This window comes from Cajanus cajan, chromosome 4, assembly GCF_000230855.2.
Source record: "Cajanus cajan strain Asha chromosome 4, NIPB_CcT2T_4, whole genome shotgun sequence".
Lineage (NCBI taxonomy): Eukaryota > Viridiplantae > Streptophyta > Magnoliopsida > Fabales > Fabaceae > Cajanus > Cajanus cajan.
In genome coordinates, this window is record NC_138520.1 from 75,331,710 (window position 1) to 75,357,673 (window position 25,964).

General features: G+C 31.2%; 2 protein-coding genes and 1 long non-coding RNA gene across 5 annotated transcripts; 1 reads left to right on the forward strand and 2 right to left on the reverse strand.

The window, feature by feature from the left end:
- Nucleotides 1-6,971: 6,971 nt before the first annotated feature.
- LOC109802874 (UDP-glycosyltransferase 83A1) lies at nucleotides 6,972-11,821 on the reverse strand. The gene is made up of 2 exons (XM_020364282.3): nucleotides 10,192-11,821; nucleotides 6,972-8,345 (listed from the first exon to the last, which is right to left on the reverse strand). Exons 1-2 carry the CDS (start codon nucleotides 10,676-10,678, stop codon nucleotides 7,495-7,497), a joined length of 1,338 nt encoding a protein of 445 aa, XP_020219871.1. The 5' UTR covers nucleotides 10,679-11,821; the 3' UTR covers nucleotides 6,972-7,494.
- A 1,228-nt stretch (nucleotides 11,822-13,049) lies between these two features.
- LOC114916070 (uncharacterized) lies at nucleotides 13,050-14,370 on the forward strand. Its single transcript, XR_003804375.2, has 3 exons — nucleotides 13,050-13,346; nucleotides 13,428-13,651; nucleotides 13,736-14,370. It is a non-coding gene; the product is annotated as an uncharacterized LOC114916070 (long non-coding RNA).
- A 133-nt stretch (nucleotides 14,371-14,503) lies between these two features.
- On the reverse strand, nucleotides 14,504-25,729 carry LOC109802167 (uncharacterized). 3 transcript variants are annotated; one of them, XM_020363401.3, is made up of 16 exons: nucleotides 25,625-25,729; nucleotides 25,380-25,448; nucleotides 25,156-25,275; nucleotides 24,978-25,038; nucleotides 22,460-23,963; nucleotides 22,312-22,343; nucleotides 21,822-21,954; nucleotides 20,780-20,877; nucleotides 20,083-20,127; nucleotides 19,052-19,157; nucleotides 18,702-18,828; nucleotides 17,638-17,753; nucleotides 16,833-16,909; nucleotides 15,650-15,784; nucleotides 15,129-15,197; nucleotides 14,504-14,919 (listed from the first exon to the last, which is right to left on the reverse strand). In XM_020363401.3, exons 3-16 carry the CDS (start codon nucleotides 25,266-25,268, stop codon nucleotides 14,647-14,649), a joined length of 2,889 nt encoding a protein of 962 aa, XP_020218990.1. In that variant the 5' UTR covers nucleotides 25,269-25,275; nucleotides 25,380-25,448; nucleotides 25,625-25,729; the 3' UTR covers nucleotides 14,504-14,646. The 3 variants fall into 3 exon arrangements, with proteins under 3 accessions (XP_020218990.1, XP_020218991.1, XP_082929208.1); XM_020363402.3 differs by lacking the exon at nucleotides 25,625-25,729 and adding an exon at nucleotides 14,986-15,043 and having other exon boundaries at nucleotides 14,729-14,867; nucleotides 25,380-25,605; XM_083073082.1 differs by lacking the exon at nucleotides 25,625-25,729 and adding an exon at nucleotides 14,986-15,056 and having other exon boundaries at nucleotides 14,817-14,867; nucleotides 25,380-25,605.
- Between the last annotated feature and the right edge of the window lie 235 nt (nucleotides 25,730-25,964).

A 25,964-nucleotide genomic window follows, 5' to 3' on the forward strand; every position in this document is an offset into this window, starting at 1 on the left:
TAAATAATTAAATTAAATTATTTAAAAATAATAAAATTAAATTAAATATTATATAAATAGAGTGAAAAAATTAAATAAAAACTATCCAACAGTGAAGTGAGATTTGTACGAATTAGGAGTGGACAAAATGGGACATTCTAAACTGACCTCCATGTGTTGTTATTAGGCTGACAATCACACTTATTCACACGTGAAGTGATTTTTTAAATAATTAGTTAACATTTTCAATTGTAAAGTTTTTTAACACAATTTATTTTATTTTATTCACGTGGGTATGATGTATGCATTAATTGGACATACAAGGCAGAGAAATTGTTGGGGTCCATTACCCCCATCTAAATAGTCTAAACAAGTTTATCTTCTTCCCGCGATGAAACTTTTGTTATTTGTTATGTCACAATCAAAATTATACGGTAAATAAAATAATAGATTAGGCCTCACTCTTCCTATGGTTTTTCAACACTAACTCATTCTTTTTGCTTCCTTCAATACATCATCTCTTGAACTTCTTGCCTTAGTGCTATTCCATCATTATTTTTCATTTTTAACTTTTGGATCATCCAAAGGATGTTAAGAAGGGGGAAAAATGTTTTGCAATAAAAGCTCTACTTTTAGAGGTTTTCATCTTCTTGTTTCTCATTGAGTATGGAGAACCACATGCAACTATTACTATAAAGGAGTTCGAAGATTCGCACCCAATGTTTGATGTTCATCAAGGCAAGGAGGAGTGAAAACCTCACTCCAAGTGTAAGTTATTTGCAAGATAGTGAAATTGACTCCCAATTTCATTGAGGAATTAACCCCAAATTTAAATGAAATTGTAATGTAAATTTGATGTCCCTTTTCCTTTTGATTATGTTTATATGATATAATTGTGTTTATAATGTGTGATTATTAAACAATTTTGGCAAGCATACTAGTCGCACAAGTAGCTAATAGAAAGTATTTTATCATTTTTTCTTAGGATTTGTGTAATACACGACAATCAATACAATTTATAATTAATTTAAACAAAAGAATATTTCACAATTTAAAATGGTTTGTAAAAATAGTAAAATTGTGCAAGAGGAATTAACACTCTTTTTGGTATTTTATCAAATAATTAGAAGGCGGTTTAGATTAGAAAATGGTATGGAATTTTAATGTTAGGATTAGACTTCACCAAACCTCCCTTTCATGCATGTAATCACATGATCTTTTTCACATTTAATGTTAATGTCAATCCACTAGTTTACTCGAACCCTAATTCCTTAGAAGAGAGAGCCTAAGTTCCCCTATTAAGTATCAACCTCTTGACTATTTAATAAACAAACTTGCATTTATAACAAGGATTTAATACAACTAATGGGTCAATTTTTAATCTTTAGATATACAAGCTCTATTAGGTATTTTGTTTCATTTCAAGATTACAAAAAATATTTTCCAATACCTAATGAATCAAATATCAAGCTATGGTTGATCACTCCACAACAAGCATTAAGAGAAGAAACAAAATTCTAACATTGAAATTGAAAGACACACACATATATAAAACAATATAGGTTACATGAGAGTTTAATTAGTTACATCTAACCCCAATAAAATGGATATAGTTCATCATTATCATGAAGAGCACAAAAGGAAAATGAGATGTATGGTGAAAGATGGATAGCTAAAAAGAGGATTAGAGATCTTCAAGCAAGCCTTAGCAACCCCAAAGAGTCCTCCAACACATCCCAAAAGTCCTCCATTCCAGAATGCCCCTCATCCCTCGAAGAGAGAGGGCAAAAGTGAGCCTAAACTGCCACATAATAAAAATGTTAGCCAATGCAAGTTAAGTCACACTAGGTGCGAGCATTAGGACACAAAATACATGCTCTCTGCCAAGATCACGCCGAGCGTGAGTAGGTTTATGCTCGACTTTGAGGTCCTAGTGGCTCTTTGCCAAGATAGCGCTCGACGCAAATATTGTGAAGTTCGGTGTTGAAGAAAATGATGTTTTTTTGTCACATCAAGCGTATGTAGAGTGGCGCCCAATGCTATGAACTTTCACCGCTCTTCAACTTTTCTTCTTTCTTGCTTTTAAGCATTTTCTCTCACTTGGCATTTATCTAGCTTCTTGACCACATGTTAAACAAGACAATGAGAATTAATGGTATAATCAGATGATAATAACCAATATCCAATTAATTGCAAAAACTCAAAAAGGAAGGCTAAACTTGTTAAAAGCTAAAGAAGAGTTGATTTTGTTAATACAATTGGTTAATAATTCTAGGTGAAAATTAACATTATCAGTGATATTGTCTCTGGTTATGAACTCTAGGGATAAATATAAAGCAAATTATTAGAGAAATAATTACAAATAGGAAAATCCCTAAATAAGAATGATTTAATTAGACTATAGATACCCTTCTCTTATGTGAATTCATATAAGTTGTGATACTTAATATGAGGGTGATTCACAAATTATGCAAAAAATGATTTTACTGATATCACGTTAGGCACTACATGGGGTCGTTGGGTGCGAAGGCAACAAAGTGTTCTCTGTGATGATTACGTCGGGCGTGGGGTGGTGCATGTTGGGCGTGAGAGCCACAGAATGCTCGTGACATTGTTGATGTCAGGCATGAGTTTGGTCACGCCGAACGTATGAGCTTTAAGGGCTCTCTATTATAAATTCGTTGGGTGTAGGGAGACTTATGTTGAGCGTGATTCTTCTAAAGGCTTGCAACCTTAATTGCGTCGAGCATAGGGCACCCCACGTTAGGCATGTCCTTATGCCTACAATTGAAAAATGTGTAATTGATTAATTAATAAGATTAACTTTGATTAATAAACCATGTGAATTAATTGATTGAGATAAGTGAATTATGTGTGAAGTGTGGAAAAGTGTGGAAGTATGTGATAATAATGTGAACCCTTTAGATATGTGATATGTGATAAAAGTTTAAGTGATCATGTGACTAAGTCTAAATATTTGTTAATAATGTGAAAGTCTAGGTTAATGGCCTAATAGTGATATGACTCATACAATGTGAAACCGTGTAAATGTGAGTTATGAATGTGAATTATGTGATCATGCATAGTGTTTGTGTGACATGCATTATTTGCATTATGCATTTTTGTTATTGGTACTATGTGAAATACATTACTCAGAAAGGTTTCCCTTGTGTAAAAGCTTGAGGATTCATGACCTTGGGGATAGTTAGGTTTAAGAGTCTTAATCCCACCACATTCTGTGCATGGGATGAAACTTGGCCAACATAGCTATCCTGGCACACCATCAGGGATAGGAATAGGTCATGCCTTAAATAAGGGCCTATGGCTCGGTCTCTTTAAAGTTTGGTATGTCCTGACCTGAAGGCTTATAGGGTTTAGGGTTTAGACTTTTAAAAAAGATTTATATAAAAAGGTCAGACTTAGACTTATAGAAAAACCTATTAGGCTTGATAGGCCAACCTATTTGTTTAAATAATATAATATAATATAAAAATTAATGTATATATATAATTAAAATATAAATAAACAAATAAATTTATAAAATAAAAATAAATTATCAATACTTAAAATATTTTTTTATACAATTATTTTTTTTTTCATTATAGGGTTTATAAGTTTACAATTTGTGCATGAACATACATCAATATACACGGCTATGGATGAATTGTCCCTTCAATAGAAAATAATTCAATTTTTCTCCTATATTTCTTTTAAAATTTTAATTTTAATAATATTGAGTAAACTATATTTTAAAAATATTTTTTAATTTTTAAAAATTAAGTTTATTGACCTAATTAACATTAATAATTTAAATAGACTTTTAAATAAACTAATAGGTCAGGCCAAGCTTTAAAAAGGCCAAGCCAGATTTAAAAAAAAATATATGACAGATAATAGGTTAGACTTAAGCTTTAGTTTTGTAAAATATGTCCAACTTATATATTCAAAGTCTGGTCTTACCTAACCTATTCCTATCCTACATACCATTGGTGTATTTTCTTCTAGTGTAGAATATTGTAATGGTTTAACCTAACATGATCTCCTAAGTTACTCAGCCTATATGTAGAGATAAAATGATTTTTACTAGTGTCACATTTCTATAGTTTAAGAGAGTATTGTCCTTGCATGAACATATCATACTCATTGTGTTTGAATTATGAAATTGATATATATTGAAATGTGATGCATGATACTTATATACAGGGACGAATGTAGGTTCAATGAAGTAGGGGCAATAAATGCCCCCGCTAATTTTTTAATATCAATTATTTTCTTAATATATGTATATATATATATATATTATAATAAAATATATTATTTATCATGTTAAAAATTAAGTATTTCATAGTTTTGTGTGTTTTATGTTGTAAAAAAAAGTTAAAATCAATATTTATTTTCGAAGTTGTTGGGATAGAAAGAGAATCTTGAGACAATCGAAAGATTCCTAAAGGTTAGTTCGATAAATCGAGAAAAAGGAGTTATCACTAGTTATGATTCAAGCAGTTAGGGGCGGTTCAAGGGAGTTACTCACAAATTCATGAACATCAGGGTAGTTATACATCAAGGGAGTTGATATGAATTAATTGTTGCTCGAAGAAAGAATTCGAGGATTGAGGCATGCAGCAGGTGGTTTATCGGAAGTTAAAAACGGTTACAAAAGGTTACTCAAGTCACAAAATAGGGAGCGGTTACGCATACCACATCGAGCCCATGTAGAATTAATCGCCCCCAATTAACTTCTATAAATAAAAGAGGCAATCTCATTTCAAGGGGTCGGAAAATCATGCTTAAGACTTCTCACAAGCACTCACTGTCTGCGCATATGGATCCCGTGTACGAGATTCTGAGTATGACTTCTTGGCCTAACCATTTTTCTTTTCTTTTCTTAGGATTATCTTAACTTAGTGCAATGTAGTTTTGTAAGCTCATTTGCTTCTCATAATTGTTGTGTTATAATCTAGTAATTAGGTGAAACAAATAAATTATAATTTCCATTGTTAATGTGTATGTTGTTCACTCGATTCATTAGAAGATTTATATGTATGAGACTTATTTTGTGGTGATTATCAATGAATACTTGGAAATCTATGCATGTTAGTTCATATTTGATTGGACCTTAATTAGCTTGACTTTCTTCTTTCAACATTGCCCCTCAAATTCTTTTTAGTGAAATAGGATACATCATTTAGTACGCATACCTAACTTGAAGCTTTGTTAGCTCGAATAAAAAGAATTCAATAAACGAAATTCCCCACAAACAGAAGTATATTTTTCTTTTAAAAAATATATTTGAGTGTAGCTTGCTAACTTAATTTTTCTTAAAAATAAATGGATGTAAGTTATCAAATGTATATGAAGTTTGTTAAAATACATCTTCTCTTTTAAAAAGAGTATATTAACAAGTTATAATCGTAATATTTTTTAAAATGCACCTAAATATAATTTGTCAACTTACTCCTTTTAAAAAAAAGTAATTGAGAAATAACAAACTTATATGTATGAATACACGGTATGTCATGTCAATTATAGTTAAATAAACTTAATTAAAAGATAATGGTTTATCCAAGTTCATATTATACTTTTTTTTTTAAAACAAAGTTTTAATGAGAGAAATGAATGGTTAAATAATTATTTTGTTACTTATATAAAGAAAAATAATTTTGAAGATGTTGAAAATGAAAAAACCATTCAATATTTTTAGAATATGAAATCTCGTAGAGAATAATTAAAATGTATATTTTTATTCCAAAAAATATAAAATTATATATTTATTACTATAAATTTGTATATAAATATTGCCCCACTACTTAATATTTCTGGATCCGTCATTGCTTATATAGAATGTGACTTGATGAATATTGCCTTGATTATTATAAGTTATGGATGAAACAATTGTTGATAAATCATATGAATGTTCAATATTATGCTTTTGTTTGTGTGCGGTGCAACTGCACTAGTAACCAAAGTGAGATGTTTCTTAGTCATATTTTCTTTTGTTGTTTTGCTTTGTTGTGTTTATGCAAGTGAATTAAATAATGGAGGAGTTTAAGTTTCATGTTGGAAATGCTATGATAGAATGTGACATCAAGACATTAGTTAAGAATTACGTTATTGCATTAGGGACTTAGTTTTTTTTCCTTAGAAGATGTTTTTGCATTAGTTGATATAATGATCTGTTATAGTTCATATACTTTTATGGTTCACATCTAATTAATGACATAAAATATCGACTAAATCTAGAATTATTATTCTAAACATATATGGGGAAAATGTACTATAACATATACCTGTAAGAGTTTTTGACAAAATAGAATTCTATACAAGTATATAAATATATATAGTAATTTAGATAATAAATAACAATCCTAGTTGTTGGTCCAACCTATACAACCAAGATAGCTACACAAAGGTAACTTCAAAATCAACAACTCCGCTAATAGACATGACCTCTAAAGGTCTCCAATTATAACTTATGTTTGATCTGCTCTCATACTAAGTATGATCATCATAGTCCAATCACATAAAACACGCAAAGGTAATGTACGTTAGGTACGTTTTCTTATATGTGGTCAATGTTATTTTTCAATTAGAATTAAAGTTTATAGATAATATAACGTTTGTATTTAATGCGAATCTAATTAAATTCGTTTACATATTATTAAGATAATATTTTAATTGTGATTAAAGAATAATATCAACCACATCTAAAAAACTATACTTAAGTTTTTATTTTTTTTAATTACCTAATCCATATCACAATAAATGTAATTTAAGATTTTTACACACAAATTAAGAATAATAATAAATATATAACTTTTTTTTTATACAATTTATTAAAATAGTTTATCTTTCATTAAATGTATTACTTTTAATTATGATGGATAAATAACTTATGAAGAAATAAATTAAAAGAAGAAAATAATTAATATTTCATTAAAAAATTGAGAACATAATTCACTTTAAAACATTTTTTAAATGTCAAAATTCGATCATTTTGATACAAAAGAGTAACTTTATTCATTTAATTAATCTAACTCATCAAATACATATTTTGTTTTTGATACTGACAACAACAAAAAATTATCAGAGAAACATACCTATTTTTATTGATCACGTCTTAATATAAAATCTTGGATACTAAATACAACACCACTTTTACATAAAAATAAACTAGCAGAAACTTGATACTTTACACTATTTATTTTTCTTAATGAGTTAATCACCTATATACTACCAGTGTAAAGTTTTTTTACACTGGTAACCAATTATATTTCTTAATTGTGTCATGTCACTATTAAAAGTAAATATATTTACAGTGACATGATACAATTAAGAAATATAATTGATTGCCAGTATAAAAAAACTTTACACGAATAATCTATAGATGATTAACTTTTTTTTAATTATTAAAAAAGGCCAAATGTGTTGCCTTATCCTAAGCCCATTTTTTTTGAAAGTAAAAATGGTACAGGTCAAATGAGAAGAAAAAGATATTATTATCTGAATGAAGCCCAATTACTTCGCCCAGTCAATGAAGAACTTGAGATTCTTCAATGACTGACCACCTTCTGCTATGTCATTTATGATAATTTCCTTCCATTTCAAAGACCTTGCTTTTATGTCTTCATCACCAACAAGTTGATGCACCTTCTTCTTTATCTCTCCCCTTGAAATTATTCCATTTTCATCCTTCTCTAATCCAAGTCCAATCTTCCACACATCACAAATATATGACTTGTCAAGATATTGATCAGTGGCACAAGGCCAACACAAGAATGGTACACCAGCACATACACCTTCTATGGTAGAATTCCAACCACAATGACTAATGAAGCAAGCAATGGAAGGGTGGTTCAATATCTTCATCTGTGGTGCCCAACCTACTATTTTACCTTTACTTCCATGAAATCCATGTGGGTATGCATTAGCATTTACTTTGTTGTCATTACTTGGACGTACAACCCATATAAAAGGCTTGTCAATGAGATCAAGTGCAAGGGCTAATTCTTGGAATTGGGTAGGGTCCATTACTGCCAAACTACCAAAGGAAACATAAACAACAGATTGAGGTGGTTGCTGATCTAACCATTCTAAACAAGTTGTGTCTTCTTGCCAGAATGAGCTTTTGTTGCTGTCACTTTCCATCAATGGGCCAATGGGGAGGAACTTTGGTGATATGGAAATTGCTCCTGGCTCAAGATCATAGGTAGTGTTGCAAAGCCACCACTCTCCTAACTCCGAAGTTTGCATCTCTTGCACTAAATGGTCAAAGAAGGTCTTGTTAAAGCCACGCCATGGGAAGTTTTGTGTGTCAATCATTGGCATATTTGGAGAGAGTTGAATTTCTTGCTTTTTGGTGGGAAGTCCTGTAATGCCAAAAGAAATCACGAAAATTATGTTATCCATACTTGGGATTAATTAGGGTTGTTATCGGTTTTTTCAAAAAACCGATCCAAACCGAACCGAACCGTTTTATAAAAGTGGATCGGTTAACCGATCCATTTTTTATAAAGTGGATCGGTTTGGTTTTCTTAAAATATGGATCGGTTTTTTGAAATTGGATCGGTTCGGTGCGGTGCATTTATCCACTTTTTACTCATATATGAATCGGTTTTTTTAAAAAATCAAACCGAACCGAACCTATCCACTTTGTAAAAATAGATCGGATAACTAAATCGGTTTTATAAAGTGGTTCGGTTCGGATTTTTTTTCAAAATGGATCGAATTTTTCAATATGGATCGGATCGGTTATGGATCGGTTCGGATCAATTTGGATTTTTTGCACACCCCTACTTGGGATATTAATTAAACGAGCAATTGAAATCAACCATGAGTAACATTTTGACGTGGGAAATCCTAAACTAACACTTAAATGTTTTAATATTTGAAAAATATTCTAAAATGAATGATGACAGTTTTTTAATGTAATAATAACTATTTTTTTTTAATTTATCCTTTCATGAATTATTCTGTCACTATATTTATTGAGAATGTGAATTATTTTAATAAAATTATAATAAGTGTCAGCTACATCAAAATCAAAACCACCGGCATATATTCCCAATAACAGTTCAGAATACCATTGACAAAGTTCGAAAGTTAACTAAAAATAATGAAACATTTATTTGTTCGTAAAATGTGGATTCTTTTGGTTAACATGAATAGGAAGAATCAATTTACCAAAGCCAATACGAAATCAATCTGCCATGTACGTACAACTGAATTGCATGATAATTATCGGTGAATACCAATCTCACTATTCACTAATATTTTGAAAAGAGTGGTATGCTAACTTTTAGGCGAGGTTTATATATATTTAATGATACATGGAATAAGAAAATTAAGTAAATATAAAAAAGAAAAGGCATGGTATGAACAAGATCAAATTAAGTTATCATATCATTATAACCGGCTTCCTCCATCAGTCCATCCTGATTTCATTCAATATCTAATACAATTATCGGATGTGATAAATTCACATGATATTATAATGAGTAAATACAAAAAAAGCATACGGAATATTAATATTACAATGATCCAAAACTGTGTTCTGACCGCATTGAATATACTTAATTGTTGTGTTGATGATACTTATAGCTAAATTTTTAATTTTATGACAATGAAGAACAACAAGATCAATGTATTTCTATTTTGAGCAAATTAATGATTTAATCATTAGATGAAATTGAGATGAAGAGATTGACCGTAAATGAGAGAGATTCTATCAGATTAATTAGAATATAGGAAAATTTGTTATTAAAATTTTTTTTTACCAACACAATATATATAATACATATTGATATATTATTAAAAAAGTATAAATATAAGTTATAATAACACAAAATATTTTATTAAATTTTATTCAAAATTAATATTAAAATTATGTGTAATTATATATCAAATAAATATATATCTACATATATTATATTTTTAGTAACAATTTTTGTGTGTTACTATGTAACATTAAACTACACCAACATTTATTGAGATTTTTTGAAATTACTCAAATCTCTTGTTTTATTAAAATAACATTCCTTACAATGGTCAAAATATAATGATTTTCAAATAATTAAGAAAGTTAATTAATATAAAGGTAAAAACTAGTGATAAATATTATAAAACCTGTATCTACATGATTTATTCGATATAAGTCATACAATCTCAATACTTAATAGATTAAGTAAACAATCTTTGCCATGAAAAATTACTTACCTTGAGAATCAATAATGGCATCATGAATGAGCTTTGGGATGCAAACAAGAGAAGCCAGGGAAGTTGCAGAGGCTGGACAGAGGTTAGCCCCTCTGATCCCGAGTTTGTGGCCAACTTCCAAAGCCCAACCCATATGTATTGTAACAATTATACAAGTGATCTTATTGTGCGCATCCAAAGCATTAACATCTTGTATAAGCTTTGGAAGCCTAGAACGCATGGTGCTTTTTATTGAGAAAAGAAGTTTGATCCCATCGCTTCTGTCATCTTGAGGGTCCAAACCATCAGGGAGAGTCACCAACTTTATCTGTGATCCTTCCAAGTTGTCAGCACCAGCAGTGTTGGCTCGTTTGAGGCTGAACTCTGTGTGTACAAAAGTCACCTTGCAACCGTGTTTGGCCAAAAGAAGAGAGAATTGCATAAGGGGGTTCACGTGTCCTTGAACTGGAAATGGTATGCAAAGAAAGTGAGGGATTCCCATTTGCATGAATTCGTGATGGGAAACAAGAGGATTATTAGGAGACTTCAAGATATTGATTCAAGTGTGTGATTATTGTTGTAGTTTGCATGCATGATATGTGACTTTTGTGTTTAATTTCTTTTATATAATTAAAGGTGTCACGGCTATTAAAATGCAAATGCAAATTGAGATACGTTACTCCAAGTCAAAGTTGGTGGCTTTGATTTCAAGACATATGCATATATAGAATTACACATATCATTATAGATTTAATTAACCTTTTGTTTAATTATAGATTTATAGAATTTACCTTTTGGCTTATATAGATTTATAGAATTTGAGGACACATATGATTACTTACACATATATTTATATCATTAAAAATATTTTATTATAATATTTTTTTTAGTCTCTATAATTCTACAAATTTTACCTTCAATTTTAATAAAAATAATATTTTCATAATACTATTAAATAATTTTTATTTTCTTATATATTTGAAGTTTTCATAAGAATTCATTATACACTTTGATTTTAAATATTTTGAAATTTTAACTAAGTTGTAAATGCTTGTGCAGAATACTAGTCATGGACACTGGTCATGCGTAATAGCTGACGTTCTATGTCATATATACTTTTCTAAAAAAATTTAAACGTAAGTTTTATAAAATGCTCCTACACTAGTCATGCTGTTTTCCTGTATTTTTTTATTATTATTATCAAAGAATATTTCTTGTTGAACATAGAATAACTTTTTTTGAATTTGAAAGGTATTAAATAGATAACTATTTTCTTCCAACTTAAACTTTTTATATTAAAAATGTCAACATATTAATTGTAATCATTTAATTAACGACGTAAGTGTGGTATTACTGGCTGGTGCCAAGCCTAGCCAAGTTGGTTTGTGTTTTCCTAAATGGATTATACAAGTCAATACTCAATAGTCATGGACGACACTGCTAAAAGTAGTGAACACGTCATAGCTGACCTGTTAAAACATAAAACTCTCCGGCATTCATAACATGTTATTTATGATAATCACTAAACATTTATTAATACGATAATCAATCGTGGAGATGATTTTCATGCACTCTCTTAATTAGTTAATATAAATTAAAAGTATTTTTTTTAATATTATATGTGTATTTTATATCATATATATCTTGTATGTGTCCCTTATAATTTATCTTTAAAGCGAGCTCATAACCAGGTTCTTTAATCCTTTTTTATTTTGGTATTAGGTTCTAAATTTTCTTTTTTAAATCTTTCAATTAATTTACTATTTTATTTTCATGGTAAGTATTAGTTTTGTTTCATACTTTTAAAACATTGAATACATTATTTCATTTAATATATTAACACGTGAAATTAATTAATGGTGTAATGTAAATAAGAAACAGTTGTATTTGGTCTGGTACATGTAATGTTTCTGTAAAATGAAAAAGCTTCTAATAAAGTTACAAAAATTACAAGTCCTCTTGATATATTATTTTTTATACACCAACATTCCTACTTTATTTTTACGGTAAGCATTATTATTTATTATATTTTTAAGAGATTAAATAAATAAGTTTTTTTTAAGAAAGGTAGTATACAAGATAAAAATGTGTAGCAGGATATACTCTCATATGAGGATGCCCTATTTTATAGTGAGGAGACATGATGTATATTTTAATTTGTGATAGTGTAGTAGAATTGAAGCTTGTTATTGTAGCGATCGCCGGAAGATAAATTTCAGTGAATGCTTAGTTGCTTTATGTCTCGGCATGGGGATAAAGATCTTTGTATATCTTCTTCAGTGTTTGTTCTGCCACTTTACACTCTTGTGCAACTATGTGATACCTAACCATTTTAAATGCAAATTCACATCACGATTGACACAACATTCAAAACAAATTGCAAAGAAAATTAATTGGGACTCCTCGAGAATTTGATGATATCAATTAACTTTCAAGGCTGAGATATTTTTAATTGCAGCGTACCGTAATTCATCAAGAAAAATATTTTTCATTACAATAAAATATAAGAACTTAGTGAGAAATGAAAAATAAAGGAAAATTTTCTTGTGTAGTACATAATTATTGATAGTGAATAACCCTTTTCTTTAATATAGGCAATCGCTAAAGAAAAAGCGAATTCTTTTAATCTTGCAAGAAAAAAAAATGTTAAAAAGAAAGACTCCAAAAGTATAGACTAAATCTTTCTACAAAGATTCATCATCAACAAAAACTAAGTAATTATTTCATATTATCCCGAAATCTAAAGAACTTAGAAAACAATAGAGAATATGTAATATTTGGAACCTTATATTTAAAGGAAAGTCAAAAGAGAATCATTCCTCGAAAGTGGCTCTTATTCTCCGAAAGCTGAGCAACCATATAAATGATTGTCAACAAAATGGAAATAGAGTTCCACCCTATATTTAACTCTTGTGATTTTTTACCACTTCTTTCACAATCTTGATGATAAGATTGTTAAGGCCAAGATTAGAGCATAAGCGTCTAGCTATATCTATGGCATGAGTGGTCTTATAATAATTTCTACCGGCCTCAAGATGCTTCTTAAGAACCTTTATGGCCATGCTTATCTCCTTCCTTTTGACTTCATTTGAAACACCAGTGTGAATTTCTTTCCCTTTGTCTTGATCAGCAACAACAACATGAAACTCCTTTAGAGTCGAAAACCTTTTTTCTTGGTAAGACAAGTACAAGCATACCACAAAAGTCGCCTTCAAGTTTTTTGTATCTAGTAAATAACCTTCTCTCTTTTGTTGTAGAGTTCCTTGGCATGATTTTTTTGTGGTCCGAATCAAGCCTAGGGCATTAGCCATCTGTTCCACATGGTCCTAAGATCAAGTATGAGCTTGGAGTCTTTCTTGTCGTTCATTACCTCGAATTGGTGGGAACGAGCTACCATATTATTATTGTCATTGGATAAGGGTGAGTTTGCAATATTAGTGCCAAAGCGAGCTCCACTAGTTAGTAGTAGAGGGTTGAAAGGGTTAGTCACACGAAATCTTAATTTGTTCATGATGCTCATCATCATCCTTTTCCTCATGTTTAGAAGAATAGATTTGTCTTTCAGGTCTTTCATCTATGAAATGGGACTCCAAAACCAAGCCAGATTCGGAGCAGATTGTGTCTCCAGCATTGTGATCATGCATGGTTAAAGTGTAAGTTTTGCAGTCACTACAATACTCTTCATCTCCCATGGTGTGTTTAATTTGGAGATGAATGAATGAAATGGTTTTTCTTATGGCCATTAAATGAAAAAGCTTTTAGTCAATGGGAATTTATGGTGAGGATTGAGAATGTGGCTTGTTTGTGAATCTCATTAATTAAGAGTACAACTTGGGAATTCTAGAATTAAATATTGATTTAATGTAAATCATTAATTACAGTCTTTAGTACATGCAGTCTTTGATAATATTATTGATGAATTAATAATATAATACTTACATGAAAACTAATAATTTAGTAAAAAAAATTTGACTGAACCAAAGGAAAATAATTTAATAAAGTATATTTTAACATAATTTAAAAGAAATATAAATATCTTATATACTAATAATATTATTACTATTATTATTTTTTTGCTACATTGCAATTTTTCGGTTCATTGTTAGTATTATTTATTAATGATATTATTAATAACATATATATATTGTTTTATTTAGTAATATTATATATATATGTTTTTCGATACTTGAATTAATTGATAATTTATATGACTTAATTTGGTCAACAAGTATATAATTTTAAATTATTATAAAATATTAATATTAATATAATAATATTATTATCAATACTAATTTACCATTAATATTATTAACGCTTAATAATCAATACAATATATATGAATTATATATGTTTATTTTTTTACCAACAAAACAAGTTTCTGTTTTTTTTAACCTTTGATGTGTGTGCTTTATTGAAGCTATTTTTACTTGCCATTACAGAAAAGAGCAATGTCTAGAGATCGATATTAAACTATTACTATTGTCTCAACCACACTTGGTAGTCTGTTCCTTTGTCAACAAACTTGTGCCAGCTCCCATCCAATTGGTTCTCCTTGGAGGGATTCCAATCAAACTGTCCAAGCTTCATTACTAATGCATCACCAACCTGAGCCACATAACCTTCATTGTTTGCATGATATATCTTGATAGAACTCCTGCAATGGATCCCACCTCGTCTCCTAGCCTCAATCAACTCGGCTATTACATCATGGATGCCAAAATCGTAAAAATGGTCATAAAATATTACAGGCTGCAAAATAATTCAAACAACAAGAAAACGTCAAGATTCGAAGAGTTGTGCAAGCAAACAAATTACCTTAATTCCTCGGTCCTTGCAAACAAGGAACTGTATTTTTTAATATCTCAAGTTTTTTCTGGAAAATATAACTGAAGAACCTTAAGTAAATGACAAGTGTATCATGAAAGTATTAGATGCTATTTATTGTGTTAAGGACTTACAGTTCCGGGATGAGTCAAAATATATGCATATCCCTGCATAAGCTTATCCCGTGGGAATGGCCAGTGGCCCTGAAAATGAAACATAATGTTAAGTCCATTTTTCTCATTCTCTAGCACGGTTAGGTTGTAACTTGAGCATAGAAGGTAGTAATAGTAATGCAACAATGTCACGACTCACAAAGGTCAAATTTTGGAATCAGTGGAAAACAAAGGAATCGTTTGTTACAGCCGCAAACAAGATGGATGTAATTGCACTATTGCAGTATTGACAAAGAAACAAGGAAATCCATATACTTGAAATGATTGGATTACAGATTAAATTGAAGTAAATTAAGAATCTAGGATTATCATTAATGAGGAATGACTTAGACTAAGTAGGTTTACCTAATCAATTATATAGACCAAATTCCCGGGGCTATGAAGCACATTAACAAAAATTCAAAATCCATTTCTGGGTTCCTAACAAATATTTTATGCATCAAACTTCATTAGATATATATAGAGAGAGGGAGAGCTGATACTTGTGTGGACCCGGTATCATGGTTCTCTAGGAATGTAACAGCACGAGAAGCCCACCATCCCATCACTCCTGTTGGTTTCCCTTGAGGATCTATCAGTCTCCAATATTCGTTATGCAAAGCAGAATGAAGTATCCCCTGAGAAAGGGTAATAAAACAGAATAAGAACCTTTAGGATGCAGAAAGATAATACCAAATTCTAGCATAAAATTTTCTGTTTTTATTATGCAACTGCCTCCTCCCCATGGCGCCAAAAGAAAACAAAACTTGGCCAAGAGAATTTCAACACGAGAAAAGCTACAGCAGTCAAATAATAGGCTTGCTGTCAATTGCAATATCAAAGTTTGAAAACTCCTAGTAGGATCGAGTCTTTATCGGGACTTGATTGGATTAACACAAATGACATATAAACCTTGAGCAGATCTTCATCCTAATATGCGTCTCACATGCAAATCTAACTCAGGAACTGAAGTACATCCTTATGACTATTGTAATTTGTAAAACATCTAGTTTCTTTTGGAATGACTTAATTGGCATTTTTCGTGTACAATGAGGTGTAACCTCACATTGGAGCTATTTTTCATATTGCACTTTAAATATTTTGGCAGAAAGAAAAAAAAAAAAAAAAAAACAGACTGATAATATGGCAGTTCGTGGTTCATGTTGTTTTTCGGTGCATTTCAATGGTGTCTCTCTTACCAATACATTTCTTAAGAGATAAAGTTGTATTTGCTGTTTCTATCTGGTGCTATACTCATCAATTGGTGTCTAATGTGTAGGAAATTGGAAAATTTAGTTATTTTTGGCTTGCTGTTTTCTTTTATTTTCTCTTTCTCAAGCTACACAAATGCTTCCTCCGACTGAATATTTATCCACTTAAACAAAATTTATGTTCATAATCACATCCAAATATGAATTAGATAAATATTATTAAACAGCTGAATGCCGCTTGTTCTTTTACAGAGAGCAACACAACCACTTCATCTAAGTAACTAGTTTTTATCAATTATCTAAAGAATATAATCATTTAATCCCTTGCTATATTCTAAAAGGACATGTCCGTGAAATCAGTTTTGCATGATTGAACTGTGATTACATCTCTCTAAAATTATATTTTTCACAATAGAAAGTTTCTGGATCTGAAACTAACAACAAACTTCATCAACTGTTTAAGAATACAGAGTACCTTTGTTGTGATATCAAACGCAGACGAAGTGCCACCAGTTGCATTAATCCAATTAATTATCCGCTGCCGATGAGCATCTAATTGTTATAACATCATAAATAGCTTGTAAGACAATAATATAAAAATTGGATAGATTGGAAATATTTCATGTTGTTGCAATATGACCAAGAGATAATAAATATGTAGAGAATATCACATGATTGGTGGGAACACATGTGGTACTGTAGGATTTCTTGAAAGTAAAAATAAAATAATGTCCAATCCCTTTAGATGTCACTAACTAGGAGATAAATTGATAACAAATAAATAGCCATTAGTCCAATTCTGCTTCCAAGAACTAGCCATATGCAATGTAGTTTCCCAAGTAATAAGCAATGTAAGAAAATCATGGGTGTATATTTCTAGTATTTGGAAATCTGCATGCACAAAATATAATTTTATCAACAGAGCTGAAATATATGGAAAGATCCAAGCAATATCATACCTTAGATTATCCCTTTTTCCTTATTACCTCTTAAATTAGTTACTATATCTCCTTATCTTATCATGATTGGTTTCACAAATTAGTTAGGATTATGATTAGTATAAATAAGTGTTAGTACTTTAGGTTTTATGAACACATCAACATAGCAATGCATTGTAATACAAAATTAATATCAATTCAGTGTTTCATTCTCTTTTATCTCTCTTCCTCCACTATATTAAACCTCATAATTTCAACAAACACAATTAAAACTCAATTTTCCTCAATATACAATAAGGATAGACTAATATCAAATGAGTCTACAAGCAGTGAACAAATAACCTTGGTTGTAACACAAACTTCCGTGCTCATAGGCCAAGCTGTCCCAATATTCTCCAATGGCAAATGCGGGATTTGATGCTTCAATATATTCTTTTACATATGTACCAGAGAAGCCTCTGCAAGCAGCAAATAAGGAGTTATCAAATTTAACATTAGAATAAGTTAGTTATGAAACAAAAAGAACCAGACTATCTTTCAAGTTACATGTGATAAAAGCTAAAGATGTATAGCATAAAGCAAACACAGACTACTGAAACATTTTAGATGTTAGGCTCTGAACATAGTATCCATAAGTATCTTATTATTCATTCATGAGACCATTGATATGACATAAGAAGGTAGGGCTTTCCTATTAACAATTTTATTATTTAGTTACACTAGTTTCGGTGTGCAACCTAAAATTAAAACAATTTTCTTGTAAGAAAGTTCCGTTAAAGACAAATACATCATAGAAATGAGTTCTTTTTTACTATGAAGAGCATACTGCTGACAATATTACAAACTCTATTTTAGAATTTAGCATTTTCCAATGGCTAGTTGTTGTCAAAGAAACACTTTACCTCAAATCTTAAGCTATTAAGCAAGGACCAAAGAATGGTTTTAACACTAACAAGAAACCTCCACATGATAAAACCATCCATTGGGCTTGAAATGTGATTCACCTATATACTGAAACTATAGGCTAACTTAATCTGTTAATCTGAAAATTTAGTAAGAGCAACAAGGATTGAATTCTAGACCATTTGGTTATTTCTTTGGTCTCCCACTGCAGTGCTGCAGTGACTACAGAGGAATGGACCCTTATAACTGCATTATATTAGCAAAATAAAATTTGTTTTCATCAAGCAATATACACAAAACATGGACTTGTCACATACATCACAAGATGGAGAAGGTTATGCCAATTGTTTAACGGATTGCATTTACATAGGAATTTCTTCTAATTTTTTTGGTCAATAACTCTCCGGAATATATAAAGTGATAAAAGAGAAACTTAGTAAAACTTAATGAGTAAAGAAATTTCCACAAAACCTCAATACACTTGAGCAGACAAAAAAAACTACCTAACAAAGTCAAGACGCCATCCATCATAACCTATATCACTGCGAAGCCAGTTCAACCACCCCTTGATATCTTTCCTTACAAAGTCCTGAGAATGATCAATATTGGGTGCAGCATGGAAGATATCACCTACATATAGCATCAAAAAAAGTCTAGATAAGTAAAAACTCCTGATTATCAATGTAGTAGCTGGTAAAGCATTGTATTTCTGTAGTCTTATATTGTGGAAGTATCTGGTAAAGTATTGTGTAGTCTTATATTGTGGAAAAGGTGCGATATTTTTGTCTTTCATCTCAAGGTAATAAGACAAGATTGAACTTGTGCATCATCTGTGTAGGATATTTAAATATACCACTTGAAGGATTTCCTCGCCCCTCAAAATTTGGATCATCACATACAATTGCTTCAGGTCCCCATGCAAGCTGGCCACCAAAAATGTTCCAAACACCATTTGGACTCTGAAACAGGTAAAAGTTGTTAATCTCTATAACGGACACGCATTATGAACAGTGCCTTTAAAGAGATTGCCCCCCAACTGGAGTTTCACATGCTATTGTTAGATATAAAAATTAAATAATACGACTCAGATCAAAACAATCAATGGGGAACTTGCATGTCCAGACAAAATTCCCATATAATTAACAAGTTTCTGCACATTTCAGAATAAAGTGAATGAAGAGACTAGCGTTTTCAGAAAATTCTCTTGCCATAGATTAGGTGTTAATATTGGTTTATTAGCAATGAAATAGTGAATGAATTTGTAAGTCAATGCATAGAGCTGAGTTAGACAGATAGATGACTAACAAGTAGCATCATATTCCCCAAAGTCAAAAATCAACTTTTCTAAAAGTTTAAGCTATTAAATGGAATACAAGGAATAGTTTTATATTTCTTAACACACCTTACATAAGAGTGGCAACTTAGAGTGTGGAGACTGGACAATTCACAGATAACATTGTGCTGAACTTTAATTTATTTATGAAGAAAGGAGGAAGCAAGGGAAGGTCACTTGATCAGATTATATTGTGGGGCTTATAGTATCTCAAAAATGACAAAAGAAGTACTGAGCTAAAATCATAAGCTGTAAAGCAAGGAATTAAGAATCCCTTTCATGTCTCCAACTCACTCATCATGCATCATGAAATGAAGAAAAAAAAAACTTAAAACTCTCATCCTATAACTAAACAAAACTTCATACCATAACCTTTCATTATAAAAGTAGAGAAAACTAGGGTAATACTTTAGACCTGAAACTCTGGTCTTAAACTCTTCAAACAACCATAATATCCTCGAAATGTAAAAACTTTTAATCAATGGCCCAAAAAATATTTATAACCTTTTAGAGCAAATATAAACAAGATGTCAGGCTAAACAATAAATTACCTGTTTCTGTGCACATCGATGATTAAGTACAACATCTCCCAAGGCCTATTAACAAAGGAAAAGTCTTTAAAAAAATAAGAATATGAAAATTTAGACACATGAGAAGAAATTTTTATTATGTGTGAGAGTCATGCTGGTAGCAGATATGAGATATGTATAACCATTAGTCCGATAGAAACAATTTAACTATATAAATTCATTTGTGCAACAGGGAATCCCTCACAATTTGAAATGAAAGTCGGTGAAATCATCAAAATATTTCCTTACAGAATTCAGCAATAATTGATTTTATGATTGCATTTACCTTGTGTCATTTAATAGGTACTTAACTGTTTCCTTTAAGACTTAAACCAACGCTATGTCATTTAAAAATATACACAATCTTAAGAACTTAACTGAGATCTCAAATGACTTAACATTCTTCCTATCACCTAAAAATTTAAAATAATGAGTTTAGTTAATGCCAGTGACCAATCAGTTTCCTTGTCTGTGATTCAAACAGCATAATTTAATAGAGAAGATATTAGTTGTTCATAAAAGAAATGTAGATTTGATTCAAATTTAAAGGGGGAGGAAACTTGAAGTAATCACTTTTGAACACCGAAAACCCATAAAATAAATGTAAGATTTGAACAGATTAGTTGCCTACAATACATATTCTGGTATTCAACTTTTTAAAATTAGTAGCACAACCTACCAGCAGATCTTGAGAATGCATTTCCTCTATACAGTATTTAAGCTCTTCCACAGAACCATAGGACGAATTCAAGTTGTAAAGATCAGAAGGCATATAACCTGCATATAATTTAAACTGTTCATGACTGCATTATCTGTCACAGTTGATCATACTATCACATAAAATAAATTTGTTTGGAAATAAATTTAAAAAATATTCTGTTAAAGGATAAAAATTGAAAAAGCCATGTTATAAAGCTTGCAGAAAACCATTTATCCTTTAAATTAGATGTGTGTAATTAGATGCTATAATCTTACATTTAGTGTGCATTTATTTATAGAAGTTATCCAAAGTACAAAACTGTCTGTTCCATGGAAAGAATGGAGCCATGAAATATGCTTATCTTAGGCTGAGTATATTATTTTTGTTGTTTTTTTTTAACACTTTCACATAAAAAAAAAGAAAATACAAATTATAAATTCTTTAGACAGCTCATAAGTGCAATGACATTATCAATCAGTTCAATGGTGCTAGTGAATATAAGGTAGCCAAATAATGCTTTACTTGGAAGAAATCAACAAGATATATCATACATGTTGACTACATGAAATAATATAAAGAATTAGATGAGCTTGCAATATATCAAAGCTATCAAACAATTTGAAGCTATGGGTAGAGATAACATTCATTATTTATTATACAAATAAAGTTAAAATGTTGTACATAGTTCAGTTGAAAACAACCATTCAAAGTAGAAGAAGATTTACTGATATGGTTATATAGTTGTAGTTTACTTTGAAGGCAAGCTAACAGCTGATGACAGTAGCACCATCAGCAGCATCTTAAACTAATCTGGACCTGAGATAAATACACTATCTGTATGCATATGATCAGACAATCATATTATGCAGATTGTTCGGTCTAATATAAATAGATCTACAACCCAAAAAAAAAGGAAAAAATTAATTATGGCATTCTATTATGATCACAGGATGCCCCTTCAAGTCCCCTGGAATATGCAGTCAATAACATTGCCAGAGAATACAGAAGAAAGCAAGTGAACCTTGAGGAGAAACAGATTGTGTTGGTGGTGGCAGCCACACTGCTGTCACCCCACAGTGAGATAAATCAGCTGCTTTAGCTGCTAATTCCAGATACCATCGTCTTCTCCAGCTCTCCCAGTTAAAGCCTTGAAACTTGAGTAAAATGAAAATTAATTAAAAACGATTTCTTTTTACTTCTTCCCCTTTTACTAGCCACCGGAAGAGGTAAATGCATGCAACAGAAAATGCACATGAAGAGTTGATAAAGGACAGCAGACAGAATAATCCAAATAAAACAATGCATGTGATATAATGAAATGAAAGGTAATTTAGTCAAACCAATGACAAAATTGGCATATAGTGTACAATTACTAAATGCTTTAGTGTTTCTACACATAGAGTATTGCATAATACTACAAATCTTTTTAGACACAAAAGAAAAATACATGCAAAAATAAGCTAAAAGAGGGATCGCTTAAATTGGAAAAACCACCAGACTAGCATACTAACCACAATCTCACGTCCTGTTCCTGTTCCTGGCTCTGCATTGAAGTTATGTTAAATTTCAAATGATAGAAGTGGACCACGTAAACAAATTAAATTTTCCAGAAGCAATTTTATATTTAATTTCAAGAAATGCTAGAGACAGCACATTGACCTAATTTTGTTTGTTCTGGAGCTCTTTGCCACTGTATAGTCTTCCGTTGAAGACCACGCTCCAATGCCTTCCGCTTTCTCTCAATAGTTTCTCTTTCATAAACATGCTCAATTAAAGCATCCCCTTCCTTTGGCTTTTCTCGAGCAATGGACCATACTTCGTCCGCTGTAGGCAACTCCAAGGATCTGAATTTTGATGTCAATGCTTCAGCTACATCAATCTTTTTTGGTGGAAATTTGGGGGAGACAGCATTAATCCTTCTTGCCATCCACTGAGGTATCTCTCTACGAGGACCATCACTCAGCAGTTTCCATTTTTGAGAATCAACATCTGTCAAAAGGTCTATCCGTCCCCCATTAACGACGTAGATAGAATCTTCACCCCCTTCATCTTGTAGCCTTTCCTTCAATAGCAATGACTCAGCCATTTCAGCTCTCTGTCTCCACATCTTCAAAGAATCTTCCGATGCCTTTAATGATCTCTGTAGTGCTTCACATCTTCTTAGGTAGGCATAATCTTTACAATGGGCCACTTCTTTGGCAGCTTCAACAGTAGCCTTGATGTTCTTCAAATCAGCCTTAAAAGCCTTGGAAATAGTCTTCGTCCTTTCTGCTACATCTTTCTTCACTTTCTCCAACATTGACTTCATCTCCTCCTCCTGCTTGAGAATGTTTTTCCTGCTTGATTCCTGAAAATCAAATAAAGCTTTCTCTGCATCATTAGCTCTTTGTTCAAATGTCTGTATCTGTTGTCTGGTGCTCTCCAATTCTAACTTCAGTTTATCAGCCTCATTTCTCGCAATCATCAACTGAGATTCTATATCACTTATTATTCCCTGTAACTTGATATTCTCCCCCTGGACAGCGGCAATTTCAGTAAATGGAGATGTACCATCTATAAATGTTTCCATGGACTTCTTTGCAAGTTCCCCTGCTTCCTCTGCCACAACTAGAGCCCTCTCTATAGCATAACTTGATTTTTCCACTATGGATGATATTGTACCCTCGGTTGCATCCTTAATTTGCTTTTCAATCAGATGAGCAGCTTCAGCAGCTGTGGTTTCGGCAGATGAAATTCTGAGTTGAGCATCCTCTAGTATATGAGAAGTTGCCTGCTGGAAAGCAACCTCTGCTAATTTTTCAACCTGCACAGCGAGATCAACAGCATCTTGTTTGGCAAGGACCAGCTTAGATTCCAAAGTGAATTTCTCTTCCACTGAGTCCTCCAGCTTTTGCTGGAAAAGAGATTTGGCAGCCTCTAGTTCTGCTATAGCCACTTCCTTGTCATGTAAAATGGTAGTGATATATTCCTGTTTTTTAGCTTCAGAACGAGCAAGTTCCTCAAGCAATTGATCCCTCTCTTTCTCAATAATCTCCTGTCTGTGTTGTGCCTCTGAAAGAGCTTTTTTGGTTATCACTAATTCATGCTCTATTCCTATGACTTCATTTCTTCCATGATCGTCTTGATCAACAACTACATCCGTGAATGTGTCATCTGAATCATTCTGTCACAGAAATAGAATAAATATAGATCATCCCCCACTATCCAAAGGCATAACCCTTCATCATTAATGCCTACTTGATAGAATATCATTAAAAGATATGTGAAACTTGGTCACCTTTCTGCAAAATGAATGACCAGCCTCCAAAACATGTATTTCATAAAGAACTAGATCTAAGTGTAAAAGTGGAGATATATATAACTTATTAGCATTGTCTTAATATTGGTTATTATTTATAACTTGTTAGCATTGTCTTAATTAACACTCTGAATGATTGTTGTTCCTTCATGATAAATGTTAAATTCTTTTCTGGAATTCTACCAAATAATATCCCAAAGGCTTTGTTAAAACTATACAGCAGAAAAGCAAAATGCAATCCTATTTTTTATTTATTTATTGAATTGTAGGAAATTATCTAGTTAATTTCGAATTAACAGAACTATACACAGCATATAATTTTGATTTGAACAATGATAGGTCCTGTCATACGAATTGAATCACTTGGAATCTTGGATTGATGTTTAGTTAATTGATTTGATTTCTTTTCCATTATTGTTCTTTATTCTTAATTGCATTATAAACACAACCTCACGCCACCAATTGCTCCTAAGTCCTAATTATAATTGAAAACATTGAATTTGTGTCCATGGAAGAATGACCTAGTTTTGCACCTTATACTACATTTAAATTAGATAACCTAGCTTTTATTTCAGCTCAAGAGCAACGCTCACATCAAAATTTGGCACCATTGCCGAGCACACAAATAGTTTTTTAACTATATTAGGATAGAATTACTCACTTTTAACATCACTAAAATTTATTTTTTCTACATTCTGTTTCTTGTTTCTACTGTTTTCCGCATACTGCATGAAATTATTAGTTCTACATTCTGTTTATAACTTTATTAGTAAATCTTCTCCACATTTTTAAACACCAACAGAGTTTTCTATCTTAGTTTAAGGAGAAGGTCCATAAATCCTAACTTCCTAAGCAATATACACAAGGAAAACTCCCTACCGTGTGTGAAAAAACTAGCTGTGCAGATTTGGAGATCCTCTTGTCAGCAAAGAAATAGCTTCTGCAAAGGAAAAAAAAAAACAAAAAAAAACAAAAAACATTCACTGCAATATTTGTACATAAAGTGGATAAGTAACTGAAAAAAACCACAGATCACAATTCACTTCTGCAATCACACCTCTTTGTAATTGATCTAGTAGAAGTTATTCTACAGATCAAAGGGTGCCTGGGAAGAACGGAACAGCGTGGAAGTAGCCCAAATGCTGCATCAGGCAACAGAGCAGCTCCCATTTTATTTCTGCACATTATATTATACAAACAATTCATACAAATACAACATTAAGTAACAGAAAGGTGTATCAGTAAATTAACAATAACAGCACAAGTCACAACACAACATACTCTATTCCTTTCCTTCTGTTATCTTCTTATCTCCCTAACCTCACATCTAGAGCCATCACCAACAGTTATCTGAAAATAAAAACCATAGGATAATTAGTTTATGACAATAAAGATTACAAGTGAATCGAGCTGAAAACTTGGAAAATCGAGAAATGCGATTTCAGAATAAAGATAAGTTGAAGAGAGTGAATTAGTCATTAGTATATGTGTAGTTGGGAATGTGACGCATAGGGAAGAGATGGGACCTGTGAAGCAATGGCGCGGACAACGAGAGGGAATAGCGAAAAGTGTGTCAAGGAAAAAGTTAAGACTCACGTTCCCATAGTCAATGTTTAATCGCCTACCGTTATTATTTATTTTCAACAGCAATGATTATAATAATTTATAATAAAGAGATTTAAACCATATCCACCTAATTTTTATTAAATATTATACTACTTAATAACTTTATATTAAATATAAATTTTATAAATTATATATACAAAATTTATATTAATCCAAGATGATTTGATACTTTATTCTTATAAAATAAAATTAATATAACATATATTTCAAAATATAATAAAATATAAACACTTTAAGTAT

Bases quoted from the DNA above. Each gene is read 5' to 3' on its own strand.
- LOC109802874 (XM_020364282.3), bottom strand. From the start codon at position 10,678: ATGCAAATGGGAATCCCTCACTTTCTTTGCATACCATTTCCAGTTCAA. The intron at 8,346-10,191 runs GTAAGTAATTTT...TTGGCATTACAG, and splicing joins TGCCATTATTGATTCTCAAG to GACTTCCCACCAAAAAGCAA.
- LOC109802167 (XM_020363401.3), bottom strand. From the start codon at position 25,268: ATGGGAGCTGCTCTGTTGCCTGATGCAGCATTTGGGCTACTTCCACGC. The intron at 19,158-20,082 runs GTAATTTATTGT...TACCTGTTTCAG, and splicing joins ATCGATGTGCACAGAAACAG to AGTCCAAATGGTGTTTGGAA. The intron at 14,920-15,128 runs GTAAGTCCTTAA...ATTATTTTGCAG, and splicing joins TTTTGACTCATCCCGGAACT to CCTGTAATATTTTATGACCA.